Source organism: Geotrypetes seraphini, chromosome 14 (assembly GCF_902459505.1).
Source record: "Geotrypetes seraphini chromosome 14, aGeoSer1.1, whole genome shotgun sequence".
NCBI classification, from domain to species: Eukaryota; Metazoa; Chordata; class Amphibia; order Gymnophiona; family Dermophiidae; genus Geotrypetes; species Geotrypetes seraphini.
Genome location: NC_047097.1, coordinates 53,748,044 through 53,766,611, shown reverse-complemented (window position 1 = coordinate 53,766,611; position 18,568 = coordinate 53,748,044). Strand labels below are relative to the sequence as shown.

Genomic DNA, 18,568 nt, shown 5'->3' with positions numbered 1-18,568 from the left:
AAGCTTCCAGGTAGTCTGAGAGCCGACCTCCAATCTTCAGAAGAGCAGCTTGAGGGCTGGTGTTATTGTAGCTTTTTGGCTGGGACTGCAGAGCGGGAACCTGAACCTTGGTTCCTCTGATTCCAAGACAATTTCTGTCTGGAACCTTGAAAGGCTCTCTGGGTAGAGGTTCCTGTGGAATACTAGCGATAGCATCAGGACCCATGAAAGTACGCTTTAATTTAGATTACCGAGTGTTGTGTAGTAAGCCAGATTACATCACTCAAAATTGATTTATTCAATAAAGGCTCCTGAGGCAGCCATAGGCCGAAACATGTGTGTGTCAAGCCATCGCACAAGATTTTGTGATTTGTTGAATAAAATTGCACTCCAAAATCTTCTCCTTTGTGTTGGTTTGTTGGATTTGGATTGTGGGTTTTTTCTCTTGGTCTTTGTTTGCTCTACCCATCGCATCACAAACTCAGTGTCACTTTAGAGGTTGAATTACCTGCCTATTGCCTGATTTAAAGCATACAATGGGCAGAGTGAAAATGCTGAGACTTTTCCCATGACTCTGATTATATTATAAAGTACATCTGCTACATAGTCTGTTCCTGTCAACACAAGCTGAAGCTGAGGCAGAGGCTCAGACTCAGAGTCCACCAGGTTCTGATTTTGTAGTGAAGAAGACTGCGGCTGCAGCCTTAGCCCCTAAGGTTAAAGCCTCAAACTGCCTCAATTCAGTCCACTCTGTGGTCCTGTGGACCCTTTAAAACCAAACCTCCCTTGCTTGGCAGGGAAGTGCATTTTGTCACCAGGGCTGCCAGAAATTTCACCTTTGGCATAGCAAACATTTTCTGGAATTCCTTGATCCATGGGATACAGTTTAGCCATCCTCAGGGAGCCTTTCGGGGGTGAGGGGCGTCTCCCTGACTAGGATCCTCATGTCCAGGTGTCGTGAAAAAGATACGAGTTGAGCCCAGATCCTGCTCAGAAGAGAACACCGGAAGGATGGGGTTTGCAGAGGGTCTATCTGCAGCTCTCAGAGGGACTCAGTAATGATCTCCAGTAAAGCAAAGTTGGTGAACCGAGGGATCCTCTCCCTGGTCTATGGCTGACACTGCCTCCAGGTCCTCTAGATGGAAGGCTGCTTCTCCCATTAGAGAAGTTTCCATGTTTTATTAAAATTTGAAATACCGCCTAAAAAAACTGTCAAAGTGGTTATCAATCAATCATATTACAAAATTTTAAAATTTAGGGGGAACATAATTAAGACCGCTTCACTTTGGGACAGTAAATGGATCAAATCAATCCCTCATCCTCAGAGCCCCTGTGTGATGGACCGTTATAGTCCAGAATAGCCTCAACTCTCAGAGAAGAAGCGCTCTGAATCTCCAGAGAGGCCTGTGTTGCTGGTCTGCTTGCCCGTGTACCGGACTGGCAGATTTCTGCCTTGTGAATAAGCATGCCAGAGGAGATTAATGAAGGCCTGAGAGGCCGACTCTCTCTGCCCCTTAGGTTGTAGCAAACACCTTTTCTTGGGCTACAAAGCATCTATGCCTTTACAATGTGAAGGGCTGCTGTCCCAGGGCTCCAGAAGGTGTTTCATTCTCCACAACAGGACCATCTGCTGTTCTCCAGCCCTAGAGGCATGTGTTGGGGCTAAGCCTGAAACTCTTCAGCTGCCCATCCAGTGAAAATAAGGTATGACATAGGGGTACTAGGGTCTGAGGACTCTATCCCTAACAGGTTTGAAGCAAAATGAGGTGCTTTGAAGAAGTTTGAGAACTTAGAAAAAAAATAAATAAATCTGGAAACCCAAGATGGCCACCTCAGCAGTGTTTTGCTTAAAACTCTTCAAGGCTGACCACAAACTTAAAAAAATAGGATTTTAGAGGTGGGGGTGAACCAAAGACCTAACTGCAGAAAGAGTTAAAACACAATTTTCAAGACACTTCTCCCCCTTCTCCCTGATTTTCCCCATAGGCTATCACAGCCTGTACTCACAGACCAAGTGCTGGGGAAATGGTGCTGCAGCCTGCTTCAGCTCCTTTAAAATGTAGCTGGATCTGGAGGGATTCTCTGCCTCAAGCTGCCGGTCAGCTGCCATGCCGAGATCTCCGTGCTGCCAGTCAAACTGAACCTCTATGTCCCTGGACTGCGATGGATGCAGAAAAGAGGAAGGGGAAGGCAAAACTGCAGTTGGCACCCTGAGCACCCGGAGGGATGCTATTGATGCCTAAAAGCCTGTGCTCAAGCTCCTAACCAAGTCAAGGAAGCAAACAAGTGCTGAGGGCCCGGAAACCAGAGCTCCAAAAATCTTCAGCAGTCTGGCTGCACAGATCCATGAAGGATATACTTGCCAGCTGAAGACTAAAGTCTGCTCCTGTCCAAGCAGCACAGCAGTCCCTTGAGCCTCGTAAAAATCACAAACAAAATCAAAATGCAAAATAAAGAAAGAAAGAAATGGAGCAGATCAGAATGACACCTTCATGCTCACCTGCACAAGGAAGAACTGAAAGGGGCAACAGAAACTAGGGAGGAGGAGGAGGAGTTGAAAAGCTGTGACTGACATCTGCAGTATGCTCGTGAGCATGCATGGACAACCCTATGGTTCAGCATACCATTGCTATTGCACTGGAAGTATACATATAGGTTTACTAAAACCACTGTTATTCAGAAGATGAACAAAATCTTATAATTCATATAGGATAAAAGTTTGGTCCAACTGGTTAAAAATGTATCTTCTGTCTGAATTCATAGATAAAATTGTCTTCAGAACCTGTTCACTTAAGAGTCATACTCTATAAATGGTGCCTACAAAAGGGGGCCCTAATTGCAGCTGCCTAACTAAAAAAAAAAAAAATTGGCTTAATCAGCGTGGTAATTGACTGTGCCAGTTTTCAGACAATCAAAAGAAAAATTAATTAAACAATTTAAGAGTTTGGTGCCAAACTCTTAGCATCGCCTAAGTGGAGGTGCCCTGCCTCACCTAACGACACCTATCTCAAACATTAGGCTTAGTTATGGGGTGGAGAATAGATGTGGTCGAGTTAGGTGTCCGACATAGGCGCCGCCAAATTAGATGTGTATAAAGTTGGCCTAATGAAGCGGCGCTTACGTCTAGGATGCCTAAGTCCGCTTAGATGCCTTTAGGCGTGATTCTATAAATGGCGCCTAGCAGCTGATTGACAACTGAGCCGAGTGGAATCTACAATATAGGTGCCACTTATAGAATCTGAGCCTTAAAGTCTGCTTGAACCAAAAATTATCTTCACAGTGGATTTTGAAACAGGGCTAAATGAATATTACTTGCAAATCTATGACAAATTACGCACGGTTGACTTCTGAGATATGGGGCTATAAATGTTTCTATAAATCAAGGGGGGTTGGGTCATTAGAGTGGGCAGACTTGATGGGCTATGGCCCTTTTCTGCCGTCATCTTCTATGTTTCTGTTTCTATAACGGCAAACCAACCTGCCCTTGCCTGGCCCCATCCCCCACATGCATTTTTCTCCACCCTGCCCTTCACACTCCAGTGTGATATTTTCCTCCCCTTCCCTTACAGCAGAGCTGTGTATCTTGTTGGTCTCTTCTGCTGTCTGTGATTTGATGTCTGAACTAGAGGTCTGCATGGGAACAGGGATCGCGGGGGTCCCGCAGGAATCCCTCCCAACCCACAGGACTCCCACGGGGACCCCACTCTGGCCCACGGGACTCCCACGGGGACCCCCCTCTAGCCAACGGGACTCCCACGAGGATGGAAGGCTTTGAAAGCAGGGTTCGTTCATATAATATAATGGACACGTCAGCCTTAGTAAAAGAGGGGGTTTATAAGTTAATTACCTGAACAGAAAACAAAATAAGGGTTCCACCTAATGGATTCCACAAGGAAAACAGCAGCGCAAACACCAAAGAAACTGTGGAATTGATGATCCTGTCAGAAGTAATTGCTGCTTTTTATGGGGGACGGGCGGGGATGGGTAGGGACGGAGAGGATCCTGACGGGGACGGGTGGGGATGGAGAGGATCTGGGCGGGGACAGAGAGGATCCTAGTGGGGACGGGCGGGGACAGAGAGGATCCTGACAGGGACGGGCGGGATTTCTGTCCCCGTGCAACTCTCTAGTCTGAACACACTGTGCAAGTCCCTTATGACTATGGGACCTGCGGGATCAGGATGGATGAAACAGCTGATGCACGGGATCTCATACAATTATTGCCTACCTGCCTCCCCCCCCCCCCCAGATGGCCCTAGCTGTAAGAACATAAAAATAGACTAGACAAGTGAATAGTGAAAAGGCTAATGAGTAACTAAACTGTACTAAGGGCTTAAAGTCACCAGTTTCTTTTCCATTAACTCAGAGAATGGATGAAAAATATTAGTATACTGTCCCTAAGTACGTCAAATGTTGAAATTCTGCAGGTAAGCATGGCCAGGATCATGAAGAAGAAAGCAAGAATGGCCTTTACATGTATGTCAGTGGGAAAATATTAGGGTAGGAGTAGGCAGTTCTGGGGTGGGGAGTTGTTTTCTAATCTGAAGCATAGGGTATATAGTGTCAGGGAACCAAATACCACAGGATTAAGGCAGCACCCTTTCCCTTAATGTTTTAGTCAATCAAATAATCTGCAGAACTCCAAAGAACACAATTTACTCCTTTGCAGTGTTTCACGTGTTTGCAGGATGAGCTCATCCTGGATAAAGCTGATTTTTTTGGTACATTTCATGCATCTGATCATTACATTCTTTGTCCAGGCTTTCAGGGAAGCTGCCATGTTGGAAGTAGCCTTACAAAAGGCACTTTCTAAAACAGCACATTAATGACATTCTTGGTAGCAAGAATGAGTGTAATGCGCTCCACATTTAGTAAAAATTTACTAATAGTACAAATACTTTTTGATTCACTTATAAGCTACTTTGCATGCCAGGGTCTCCACAGCAATCCTGTCATGTGTTTAGGGTCTGCACAGTAAATATGAACTAGAAATTTACGGATTCTAGGGTCCACCTTGAGGGTCTGCGCTTATGAAAAAAGATCTGGGTGTTACGTGCACAATACGCTGAATCCTTCCGCGGCGGCCAAGAAAGCAAACAAGATGCTAGGAATTATTAGAAAAGGGATGGTTAACAAGACCAAGAACGTTAGAATGCCTCTGTATCGCTCCACGGTGCGACCTCACCTTGAGTATTGCATTCAGTTCTGGTCTCCTTATCTCCAAAAAAGTTAATAGTGGCACTAGAAAAGGTTCAAAGAAGAGCGACCAAGATGACAAAGGGGATGCAGCTCCTCTCGTATGAGGAAAGACTAAAACGGTGAGGGCTCTTCAGCTTGGAAAAGAGACGGCCGGGGGGGGGGGGGAGAGATGACTGAAGTCTACAAAATCCTGAGTGGTGTAGAATGGGTACAAGTGGATCGATTTTTTTACTGCATCAAGATTTATAAAGACTAGGGGACACTTAAAGTTACAAAGTAATACTTTTAAAACCAATTTCACTCAGAGAATAGTTAAGCCAGAGGATGTGGTGAGAGCAGTTAATATAGCTGGTTTTAAAAAAGGTTTGGCCAAGTTCCTGGAGGAAAAGTCCATAGTCTGCTGTTGAGACAGAAATGGGGGAAGCCACTGCTTGCCCTGGATCGGTGGCATGGAATCCTGCTACTATTTGGGTTTTTGTCAGGTACTTGTGACTTGGCTTGGCCTGGCCTCCGTGAAGACGGGATACAGGGCTAGATAGACCTTTGGTCTGACCCAGTAAGGCTATTCTTATCCATATTCATAGTGGATACTCTGGTTGTGAAGTCTCCAGGAGAGATCTGGAATGCCCTGATGTGTGCATGTTCTCTGGTATTACACAGCTGCATTTCACAGAGTCAGTGCAAACACCTGCTGCCTTCCTGCAGAAACAAAGCTCTACTATCAGCAGTAAGTGTAATGCATGGACTCTTCCCTGAAAGTAAAATAGTGATGAAATATTAAGCAACCAACCTCTTAATGGTGGGGGCAGCTGTATTATGGCAAAGGATAATAGCTACCACTATGGAATTAATTTTCGTTGCAGCCTGCCACCAAGACAGTCAATTATTTAAAAGCAAAGCCTACATTTGAACATTACTGGTTCAGCATTATATTCACATTAAGGCACTCAGATGGGGACTGCACAATACCACCTCATTTACACTTTATACAGATTTACTTTGCAGTCAGAGGTATGGTTGTGGTGAAACCTCACTGCACACTAATTCAGAGAAAAACAGCAACACCCGTGTTACGGTCCATCAGCTCCCTCTGGGTTTTCCCTTTTCCTTTACAGATATATTCTATACTATAAACTTCTCATAATGCTATCTTCCCGTGAGGCTCCTGAGTAAGCGGCAAATACATTTCAAAAAAATGAAATATATATTTTTTAAAAGGCCATGTCTATCTTCTATCTATCTAGATTTTTAAAATTACTGCACAGTTAACACTATGATATCTATTTGAAGGGAAGGACCTTAGTGTTTATAACACTGTTATGCTGGCGTGTGTTCTGGCTGTTTCAGTGTCTATAGGGGATGACTACGTTTCCTCACATTGCTGGGTCCTGTAAGCATTCACTGCAGATTTAAAACAAAAAAGTGGTGATTTTTCTTTCAATACTCAATGTAAACCTATTTCTCACATGTCTCACAATACAACAAAATATTGAAAATTTTACTGAATGAGCACATGAATCAATGTGCATTTATGTGCCAAACTGGGAGGGGGGGGAAAAAATATCAAGATTTGCAGGCCTAGCTTTAGGTTAAAATATTTCACGTTAACTTTAAACACTATAATAGACATGGGTTTGTTTTTTTTTTTAAATGAATAAAAATACAAAACAACACAAGAATTGCACATATATCCACAAGAGTGAAGGCTCAATGATGAAGGCTGCTGGCGTTCCTGAACACCCAAGTTTCATCTTCTGTCCGTGGATTTAAGAACGATTCAAAGCAGTGCCAAACAAAACAAAGATGCCTTCTTTTTGATTATAAGTCAGTCTCCATGACACATTCCTTTTCCTTCTCCGTCCTGCTTCAACAGCCAATGCATGCTCCCAAAAAAGATGAGGAAAAGGGTACTTGGCGTCTCTCTGAAACGCATTCAAACATGTCAGCAGGGTTGGGAAATATCCAATGGAAACCAAAGTCTCACCCCAATGTTGCTTATTTCTCCAAGGTATGGGCCCAGCTGGATAGGGCTTGTGGAACTTACATAAAGTGAGAGGGTGGGACTAAAAATCTCATCTGCCACATGGGTAAATTATGATGTGAGAGTTGGCAAAAAAAGAGGGCACTGCAAAATTGAGCCCATTCACATCACAACTTTTAACCTGTATTACCACCTTGCACCAAGAAAATGTTTTCTGTACCCATGACAAAAATATTCCCAGAACATAATTACCCCACTAGAATGCCTGCTCTGAAACTGGAATATTTCAGGCACATATCCCAGGTTGCCAATTCAAGGAGACATTTTATTAGTTAAAAAAAAAAAAAAACAAACCCCCTCAAAGAATTAATCTCTTCTTTCATTCTTTTCGGCATTTCTTCTGACAGAACTTTGAAAAGGGGGCAAAGGGAAGACATATGGGGAAAATAAAGTAGCTAGAACTTTGCCAACATGGCTTAACGCTGCTGCATAATTCTCACAATGCGATTGAGCAAGTCTGGAGTGGCAAATGCCAGATACTGCGAGCACAGCCAGTCTTCTAGGCTGATCCCATTCTCCCTGTCCAAGGATCGCTCGGCAAATTTGATCATCAGTAGCGTCCGTTTGATGTCCAACCAGTTCTGGAGCATGGCATCCTTTTGCTCAGGGGTGGACGCTGAAATCAGAGTCTGGAACAAATCCTCACGTGGACCCCAGAGCAAACAGCGCAAGATTCCTTTGGCGTCTGAGATCAAGATGCGTTCTGAGGGATTGGGGTTCAGGAGGCAGTTGGCCAGCAGCTGGAGCCCTTGAGAGTAAAGCGAGCGATTGGGGAGGGGTGGCAGGTCAGCCCAGGTGTATTCTTTCTCTTTCAGATCTGGATTCTCCTCAAATGGGTTGGGTAAGTGCAACATTTCATAAATGAGGATACCTGTCTGGAATTCATCACATTTCTTGTACTGAGTGGCAGTGATGATCTCTGGCGCCAAGCGTGACTGGTCACGTAGGACCTCCGGATCTACCATGTGGCTCTTCTGCTTGGCTTGGGAGAAATTGCTTACTATCAGCCTAGCTGGACAAGGTGTACTGGGGTTGGGTTCTATGGGCTCGAAGTTCAGAAGTCCAGTTCGAAGCTGGCAGTGAACTAACAAAAGGTTCTCTAAGCGCAGGTCACAGTGCGTCACATGATATGGTTTCAAGTGTTCCAATCCCGAGCACAACTGCAGCAGGAGGAGACACACCTGCCTCTCATACAAATCTGGGTTCTTGGTGTGCCGGTTTATCGAGCCTTGCACAAAATCATCCACTGTTTGGTAAGGGACCTCTCTTGTAATGACCACAACACGACTGCGCTGCTTGCTCATGGTCCCCTGGCTGCTGGTAGTGTCTTTGCTTGCAGCCTCCTTGTTGGGTAGTACTGCTTTGCTTTTTTCCTTGTGCGATGCTTCTTTTGCTTCGTCTCCATCTTCTTCTTCTTCCTCCTCCTCCTCCTCCACACTGGGATCCTCCCAAGGAAGCAAGCGAACAGGCACATCAGCTAGGAAGTGCCCGCAGTCCTGCTGGATGTTAAAATTTACTGCCAGACTCTGTCGTACTGCCAGGCTGTGGTAATACTGCCGCTGGGATTCCTTTGCTTTACTTTTACATATCTGAAAAATATAAAAGATTCAAATAAATACATTTAATTTGTAATACATGCTCACTGTAAAATAAGTCTACCATTAATTTTCTGTTATTGTAGGGTAAAGTATTATTTTTTTGATTCTGGAAACCAAGGCTTATTTTCACTATAAGTTCTAAATGAAACTGTGTGAACCTCCTGCTAACTGATCTGGCTTTCAGGAAATCCACAATGAATATATGCACGATAGATTTTTGCATGCATTCCTGACCTGGTGTATGTAAATCTCTCTTATGCACACACTCATTGTGGATTTCTTGTGAACTAGATTGGTTAGGAATGCCCCCAACAATGGGCTTGAATTTAGTGACAGGGGGTAAGAGCTGAATATTAAGAAGATATTATCTATTCTAGGTAATATCAATCACTAACAACTGTGTGGACTAAGAAGTCCAAACGGACAGATGACTTGCCTATATGCCTTTGAGTGTCCGTGGCAAAACAAGTGCTCGGTTGCTGATGCATATTTCTTTAAGAACACAGGTATATATTTATCAAATAAAGAGTGATGATAGTAGTATGCAAAATAAAACCTTTAATTATCAATGGAAACTACTCATCTGCTCCCTGCCACTTCTTTTACAGCAACAGAAGAAATGTTCAGGCTATGCATAGAAAATTAAGGATTTCTATGACACCATTTCTGGACAACAGACGAAAAGCAATTCAAGCTCCAATACCCTAAAGTAAAGATTTAAAAAGTTTGGTGGGGTGGGGGGAGGGATATTCTGAACATAACTTGTGTATGAATTCAAGTGCTAATTGCCACAAACTTCTGCATACTGGAGAGATTAGTACTGAAACTCTCTCTCCCCCCCAAAACCCCCCCCACACAAAAACAAACCTTTTACAGTCATTCATATGCAAGGGGGAATCACAGAAAAGCAGAGGAGCCAAATACTGTAAAGTGGAGCATTTCAGGGACAAACAAACTACATTTTTGTTTTAGTCTTTGCAACATACTGAAAGATTGGAAAAGGGAGGCCACAAGAATAACAAACTTGCATTTTACACAAAGCATCTGAAACATTATTTAGATACTAGCTCTTTAAGCCCGTTACTAGCTCTTTAAGCTTCCTCCCTTTCCCCTTGCATTTCCCTTTGCACGGTCTCCCTCGTGATCAGGACGGGGTGGAGGGGGCTGCCGGCCGGGGCCGGCGGAGAGGAGCTAGGCGGCTGGAGGAGTAGCTGCAGTCGCTGCCGATCGCAGCCTCCGTCCTACCTGTATTTGCTTTTTTTTTCTGCATCGGGAAAGTGGAGAGCGGCCTGCGAGGTTCGCTACGGCGGCTGGCGAACCTCAGCAGGCCGCTTTGAAGAGCAGCGGCAGCGGGAGGGAGGAGTCTCTGGAACACGCGCCTCCAGCTAGCGCAGGCGCCGTGAGGTGTGACACAGAAGCACACCTCACGCCACCAGGAATCACGATCTTTGAAAAGTGCATGTGCGCTTAGCCTTTTATTATTATGGATACTTGGTAAACGGTATGTTGGTATTCAGAGACACCACAAAGGAGTTGGGTGCTTTGGTGATGTCTTCAGCTTTACACCTTTCCTTAACTAACTTTCAGGTACCCCCCCCTCCAAAGATTTAGATCAGTAGTTCCCAACCCTGTCCTGGAAGAGCACGAGCCAGTCAGGTTTTGAGGATAACCCTAATGAATATGCATGGAGCAGATTTGCATGCTTGTCACCTCCATTATATGCAAATCTCTTTTATGTATATTTATTAGGGATATTCCAAAAACCCCAGGACAGGGTTGGGGTTTAGATGATTAAATTCAATAATCATGATGATCACACAAACTCCCAATAAAACTGCAGGATACATAGGTGCTGATGGCTTTTTGTTTTGCCTGCTGCTGCCCTAGTCCTTCCTTATGGTTGGGTCGGTCCTGTTGGCATTTGTGTGCATGTTTTGCTTTCGAAAGGGGAGGGAAAGAGGACACAAAACTCATTCCTCTCAGGATAAGAAGTCACTATTTTATGTACTCAGTTTCTTTCGGCACACTTCCCTCTCCTACAAAGGCAGGCGGGCAAAGCTGCGGGTGGTCTCTTAGCAACGGAGGTTTCAGGGCTTCGACAACCTTTCACTCTTCACCCATCAGATGAGTCAAAAGAGTTCTGCGTTTACAACAGTGTATACAAACTCTAGAGTTAAGGATTTAATAATACTGTACACACCCTGATTTAATAATATTGTACACACCCTGTAAACACCCAACAATATAACTGCTGGTGCCACGGAATAACTGGTCTGACCTGCTGTGCCCACTGAAGCTGAGACAGGCTGCAACAAGACCTGGATTACCCTTGGCCTTTTAATTAGCAGCACCACCACCACTTCATCTCAGTTCTCTTCTGACTGTACCCCCATATCTTGTTCATAGCTCTGCTGTGGTGACACTGCGCTCTTGGGGAGGGGGAGAGAACCCGTGGCGCTACCACCATTGTGACCCCCAAGGAATCACTGCGACCACTGTAATTTAAGTATGCTTTGTACACCATACTTATAAATTCTGGAGTAAAAGCCAGACCAGGATGCCCAGAGAGCCCGGAAGGCACTCCTGTGTTCCACTCTGGGGTTTAATGGCAGATGTGAGGCTGTGCTTCACTGGGGACATACTTTCACTATTTCCCAGATCCTGTCAGGATTTTTGACCTGGAACTTGAATCATCTAGGACAGTGTTCTTCAACCACCGGTCCATGGACCAGTGCCGGTCTACAGAAATTTCCTGCTGGTCCACAGGGCCAGCACGTGCATCAGCCCCAAAACAATGTTCTTCAACCACTGGTCCACGGTGCGATCGATGCGGCGTTATCTTCGAGCCAACTCCCTCTTCCTAACTGATTCAGTGCACAAAGCCACGGGCAGTGGCACCTACGGGCATCCTGCGCCTGAACCGGAAGCCTTCTCTCTGACGTTGCAATGTCAGAGGGAAGGCTTCCAGATGAGGCACGGGACATGCAAGGTGCAATTAGTACTATTATGGGGGCGAGGTCTGGGGTGGAGATTGGGTAGAGATGGGCGGGTCTGGCCCACGACTTCAACCGCCAGTCCACGGACCGATGCTGGTCCACAGAATAATTCTTTTATTTCTGCCGGTCCACAGGTGTAAAAAAGTTGAAAAACACTGATCTAGGACCCCATACCACCAGAGGGAATAAGGAGGCGAAGCCAGTGGCTCCTGCCCCCCCTCCCCCCAATGTGCAGCGTGGCAAGTGGAACACAGACGGTCTTCAGCCAGCCATCCAACACAAATCTGCCATGAATCCTGGGTATCCTGGTCTGAGAAGTCCATCTAAGGTGATTTTGAACCAAATTAAGTTTCTTTGATGCAGATAAATTCAAGATGGCCGCGGCGGCAGCGATTTTAGTGTCAAAAATGTCATGTGGGATTTAAATAAGGGGTCAAAAATTTGGGGGAATAGGATTTTAGAGGTGGGAGACCCTGTCTCTAGCCCAAGAAACTTTTAAAAACCACTAATCAACTGCAGTCCTATAGAAAGGTGACTGGGAATTATAAAGCTACTTTTATTGTTTATTTCAGTCTATTGCATATCTCTTCCCTCCTGGAATGATTGTCAGCCAAAGAAGAATAGCAGGTCGATTATCTGTTCAGCTTACATAATAATCACAAAACATAAATCATTGCAAATGCTACTTTATTGACTAGATAATGGAGTCATGCAATAACACTTCACCGTCCTTCATGCTGTATGATATGTCATTAACATTCCTTTCATTCTTTGCTAAAGGTAACGCTGTCATTCCCTGGGGGGCATAGCATTTTTGAAGAACAGTGGGAGACCTAGGTAGACGCACAGATTTAATTAATATGATATTTGTTTTCTAAATGTCAATCAGAGAATATATTTATTTCCTTCTGCAACTCTATCAGACCCTACACCCTGACTTTGCATGAGACGTGACTTTTCTTAAGAGGACAAAATGGACTCAGTCATGGATGTAGCGATTCAGAGGAACTGCAGAGGGGATGAACCATACTTTATAGGTCTCTTCTCATCATTTCTCCTTAACACCTTCCTCCCCCTCCGTCCCTTCAAGAGAACAGGAGTGGAAAGAGTGATACAGGAGTGGACAAAGCTACACTGCTTGGTAATCTAGCTTCTCCTCTTCAGGCATTCCCCAATAAAGGTGCTGACTAGGAAAGATGCCAACTAATTGAACATTTAAGATAGTAAAGTGACAGATAACAGGATCATGGATTTATTTATTTATTTACATGAAGAGTGCTTCACTACTACAGCTGGCTAACCCCCTCCTTTACAAAGCCACGCTAGCATTTTTAGCGCCGGCTGTGGCGATAAACATAAGAACTGCCGCTACTGGGTCAGACCAGCGGTCCATCATGCCCAGCAGTCCGCTCACGCGGCGGCGCTCTGGTCAAAGACCAGCGCCCTGACTAAGACTATCCCTATCAGCGTACGTCCTTGTTCAGCAGGAACTTGTCTAACTTTGTCTTGAATCCCTGGAGGGTGTTTTCCCCTATGACAGACTCCGGAAGAGCGTTCCAGTTTTCCACCACTCTCTGGGTGAAGAAGAACTTCCTTACGTTTGTACGGAATCTATCCCCTTCTAACTTTAGAGAGTGCCCTCTCGTTCTCCCCACCTTGGAGAGGGTGAACAACCTATCTTTATCTACTAAGTCTATCCCCTTCAGTACCTTGAATGTTTCAATCATGTCCCCTCTCAATCTCCTCTGTTCGAGGGAGAAGAGGCCCAGTTTCTCTAATCTTTCGCTGTATGGCAGCTCCTCCAACCCCTTAACCATCTTAGTCACTCTTCTCTGGACCCTTTTGAGTAGTACCATGTCCTTATTCATGTACAGCGACCAGTGAGGGTGCACCATTGCCTAGTATAGCGGCATGATAACCCTCTCCGATCTGTTTGTGATCCCCTTTTTTATCATTCCTAGCATTCTGTTTGCACTTTTGTGATTATAGTTCTTGAAACGGAGTTTTTCTCAGACTGAGGATGCATTTCTCTGTGGCCACTGAATACTTGCCATAGAAAGTTTCCTGGGTATGCTCCTGGGAAACACTGAGGTCTTTTCTCCATATTAGATTGGAAACGTGCTATATAGAATCTCTGATGTTTATTTATCTTATGAATATTTTTTTTGTGGTTATATATTTATTAGAATATTCAGCTTATTTTTGTCAATGGATAATATCAACCATTTCAGAACCTAATTCTGAAAAGCATCATTAAATAGAAAAGTTTTAAGGACAATTTTAAATTTAGCTAACTGTTTTTCTTCTCTTAAAAAAAAGATGGAAGACGATGCCAAATTTGTGGGGCTGTTATGGAGAAAATCTCCGCTAGTCTTTATTTATAAAAACAAATTCTGGTGCAACCTAAATGCAAATTGTTATAATTAGACAACTCTTATTTACCTTAACAGCGTAGTTGTTAAATGGATCCTTTGCATAGGACGCTGTATAGTAGATGGCGTCACCTGCCTCACAGCATGGCTTGTCACTGGTTAGCCGGAAGTCAGACCAGCTGTCCACTCCAAAACGAAGCTGATCCTTTTGCCCGGCCATGAACACATCTTCACACTTGATGGCCAGCTTCTTCAGAGAGTCCGTGTGGAGCATTCGGATTTTAGCTACTACTTCTTCTCTGTTCTCAATACCTCGGTACAAGGCGTGCCTCTGAGGTTTTTGAATGTTTCTGCTCTGTTTCCCATGGGTAAGGTTCCTCCTCGACAGAGATTCCATGCTATTGGAGACCCTCTCTTTCATAATGTTAGCAGTCAAGCTAGAACTGCTGTTGCCAACAGATGCACTTGCTCGTCCTTTGCCCAGAGGTCTATCCAGAGAATCACTGGACTCGTTGTCTAATACCTTGGCATCTGAACTTACAGAAGAACAGGCACTGCCTGTGTCCCAGTTGGTGTCAATGTCATAGGTGGGATTGGCCACACACAGTTTGTTCTCTGGGGACCTCTTATCACCGTTTGGCAGGAAGTCCTTGGGGGTTGGCTCAGTGTTGGCTCTCACAATGGTTTTCTTTGGCAATGGAGGTGGAGTAGGTTGAGACTCGCACAACACCTCTGCTTCTGCCAGTTCTCCAAAGGCGATGGCATCATCTGAAGCACCTTTTACCTGTCGTGGCTGCTTGGGAGGTATTATGTTTGCTCTGGACTGTCCTGAATCACAAAGAGAGAGAATAAAGTTTTAAAACATCTCCAACCTTAGTGCTCTAGTACCTTCAAAGCTTTATATTACAGATATCCTAAAACCCAAAGTCAAGTTAATCTTGGATGTTCTTTCTTGGTCAAAAGCATGCAAAACAAAACAAACACTTCTTTTAATATAAAGCAGTGATGTAGTACTTAAGTCAGGGGTGGGAAATTTCATGGTGACACCAGAAAATATTTCTTCACCGAAAGGGTGGTTGATCGCTGGAATAATCTTCCACAACAGGTAATTGAGGCAAACAGCGTGCCAGATTTTAAGAAAAGATGGGATTGGCATGTGGGATCTCTTCATGGAGGTAGTTACGGGGTGGGCCATTAGTGTGGGCAGACTGGATGGGCCGTGGCCCTTTTCTGCCGTCATGTTCTATGTTTCTAAGTCAAAGAACTATGGGGTGGTAAGCATAAGAACATAAGAATTGCCATACTGAGACAGATCAAAGGTCCATCAAGCCCAGTATCCTGTTTCTAACAGTGGCCAATCCAGGTCCCAAGTACCTGACAGAAATCCAAATAGTAGAAACATTCCAGAGCTGTGATTGTGATGTCATAATGCCTCATTCCACCAATGCCTAAGAGCCAACTCATCAGTGATGTCACAATGGCTTGAATGTCTTATACTTAAGAACATAAGAGTTGCCATACTGGGGATAGACCGCCCCAGTATCCTGTTTCCAACAATGGCCAATCCAGGTCCCAGGTATATAGCTAGATCTTAAGTAGTAAAACAAATTTTATGCTGCTTATCCTAGGAATAAGCACATGCTTACCACAGGATGCTTCCAGGTATCCTGCAGTAATTTCATAATTGGGGTTTGCTAAAAATTTTATTTATTTATTTTTTGGCAGGAGCCATGTATTGAGGGAAGGGATGAGAGCAGAGAATACGTGTTTTGAACTAACCAGTTAGCAAGTCTGCATTACCGTGCACTAACTGGTCTGCATTACTGGTCAGTGATGGATTACCCCAGAACTAGAAAAAGTTGCCTGGACGCCTGACAGAGCACCGTAAAAAGGACATGTCCGAGGAAACTTGGACCAATGGTAGCCCTAGGAAGAGGCTGCTTGCCATTAAAAAAAAAAAGGGGAAAAAATGAAGACCTGTCGGTAACACAGTTACTAGCTAGGCCTGTTGTTTTTTTTGGGTCGGTAGGAGCGTTTACTATTTTTTATGTGAGGTCTAAGGCAGTGTAGAGGGGTTGGTAGAGAGTAGGGGGTATCTACCAGCACCCGCTTCTCCCCACAACCCATCTACCATGCCCTGGATATCAGCTATCGCCCCCCATCCCCCCCACCAGTAGTATAAGGTCCCTCCTACCTATACTTCCAACATTTCCCAAACCTCAAATAAGGCAGAAGTGAAATCCACTCCTACTGCGAGTGCTGCCGAATGCAAGAATAGAGTTAACTAATTCCCCAGCTTTGGTGCTAGACGCGAGAAAGCTATGTCACAGGAAGACTGCAGATGAACAACTCTACGTGTTGGAACAGCCAAAAGATGCGCAGTCAAATGTGGACCATCTGGTAACAGATGATGTTAATTTGACATAGTTTTTAGAAGATTCTCAAGATGTTATTCAGACTCGGTCCACACTGATTCTAACATGTATGAGTGAGACAGATAAAATGTTGTTAATGAAACTTTACTTTAAAAATAGACTGACCAAGTTCTGTGGGGATTTGGTTAGTATATTTCCAGATGTCTCAAGAGCTACTCAGTTTAGAAGAAAAGAATTTTTGAAATTGAGAACTAGAGTATGGGCACTTGAGGCATCATTTTTCTTGAAGTTTCCTTGTAAATGTCTGGTTAAGATACAAGATACTGAATTTATCTTTTGGGACCCCATTCAATTGCAACAATTTTTGGTAGCTCGTGAACAGAAGTGAGATCTCTTTTCTTTTTCTTTTTATTTATTGATGAGGAATTAGGGTAGGAATGTCAAAATGTCCTAAATTTAGTTGGGAATGATTTGAGTTCATTGGAACTCAACCATTTCTTTGTTTTCCTTTAAAACTTATTTGAAATAAGCAATATGTCTCCCTTTTTTAGTGGGCTTGTAAAGGATTGGTTTTTTTTGTATTATTTCTTGAATTGAAAATTTGTATGGAAACCTTTTTTTCCTTGATATCTTTATGATATTGTAAAAGTATTAAACTAAAAAAAAAAAAAGATGCGCAGTCAAAGAGCAGAGACCCCTAGGTGGGCAATCATATAACTGCGCCAAAATAGTCAATACCATTCCTTGGATGATAAACAGCATGGATTTTACTGTGGTTATGGGACTGAGACCTTACTGGTCTCTACTAATCTCTAGTGCTGCATAAAATAACCTGGCACTCCAGTCATAATGATCTTTCTGAATTTATAATCTGCTTTTGACTCTGACCCAATAGTTATTGTTACATTGCCTGTATAATACAGGGATAACTGGTTTTAGACACATTTGATTACTCTTACTCATCGGGTGTGGAAAGTATCAGCAATCTAGGAGATATCAGATAAAGCAGGGTGTTCGATAAGGCTCTGCCCTTTCCGTTCCATTGTTTAACTTGTATAGTCAATCTCTGTGATATTACAATTTGGGATCCAATACCATGTTTATGCTGGTGACAGCATGACATGATGTATACATCATTTGAAATAGCCAAGATTTGATCATGTAGCATCATATTTGATCCATTTATACTGGCTGCCTGTTAAATGCTATGTCCATGAACAATTTTGTTTTTTTAGTTCAGGCAAAAAAGTGTTAGCTATTTGCTTATTCATCTTGCTACAATGATTTACCACTATCCAATTAGAACATACCGTCAGAAATTGCTTGCGATTCCTCCTTTAAGGATGGGTAGATTTTAAATTACTTGTTCTAGAGCATACTCTCTACAATTATGCAATGTTTTATCAGACGAGTTGAGGGCTGTAGTTGATGTTTATGAATTTTAATAGATGATGGAAGGCTCATTTGCTCAAGAATGCATTTGGGTTATAATAATGTTTTTCTGAACTGAATTCTGTTTTATCTGTATTGCTTGCTATGGTTAATATTATTAAATTTGTTTAACATATTCTACCTTCAACTGTGGTGATTAGGTGGATTAGAAATACAGTCAAACCTCGGTTTACGAGTACCGCGGTTTACGAGTGTTTTGCAAGACGAGCAAAACATTTGTAAAATTTGTGACTCGTAAACCGAGCTTGACTCGCTATACGAGCATGTCCCAAAGTAAAACATCCCGCATCCCCCTCTCCATACCTTGCAATGCACGCTTTCTGATTCTCTTTCACTTCAGTTTTGCCTTTTAGGGTGTCCAACCTGCTGCCCCGTACGGCCCGCTCGAGGGCAATGCGTTTGTTCCATCTGCCGCCCCTGGATGATTGCCTTCTTGCCGGCTCCCTCCCCCTTGCTGTGTTTGCTCTGGGCCGCGGCAGCAGCTCCTGCATGCCTCCTGCGGCTGGCCATGAGACGTTCTCTCTGACGTTGCGACATCAGAGGGAGGGCTTCCGGGT

General features: G+C 43.9%; 1 protein-coding gene across 5 annotated transcripts in view; it reads right to left on the bottom strand.

Moving 5' to 3' along the window:
• Positions 1–5,626: 5,626 nt before the first annotated feature.
• PEAK1 (pseudopodium enriched atypical kinase 1) overlaps positions 5,627–18,568 on the bottom strand; it is a 238,044-nt gene continuing 225,102 nt past the window's right edge. For all 5 annotated transcript variants that reach the window (XM_033920743.1, XM_033920741.1, XM_033920742.1 and 2 more), the window contains 2 exons: positions 14,255–15,012; positions 5,627–8,807 (listed from right to left, as the gene is read on the bottom strand). In XM_033920743.1, coding sequence (XP_033776634.1) covers positions 7,635–8,807; positions 14,255–15,012 — 1,931 coding nt within the window. In that variant the 3' untranslated portion in view covers positions 5,627–7,634. The remainder of the gene's footprint in view (positions 8,808–14,254; positions 15,013–18,568) is intronic.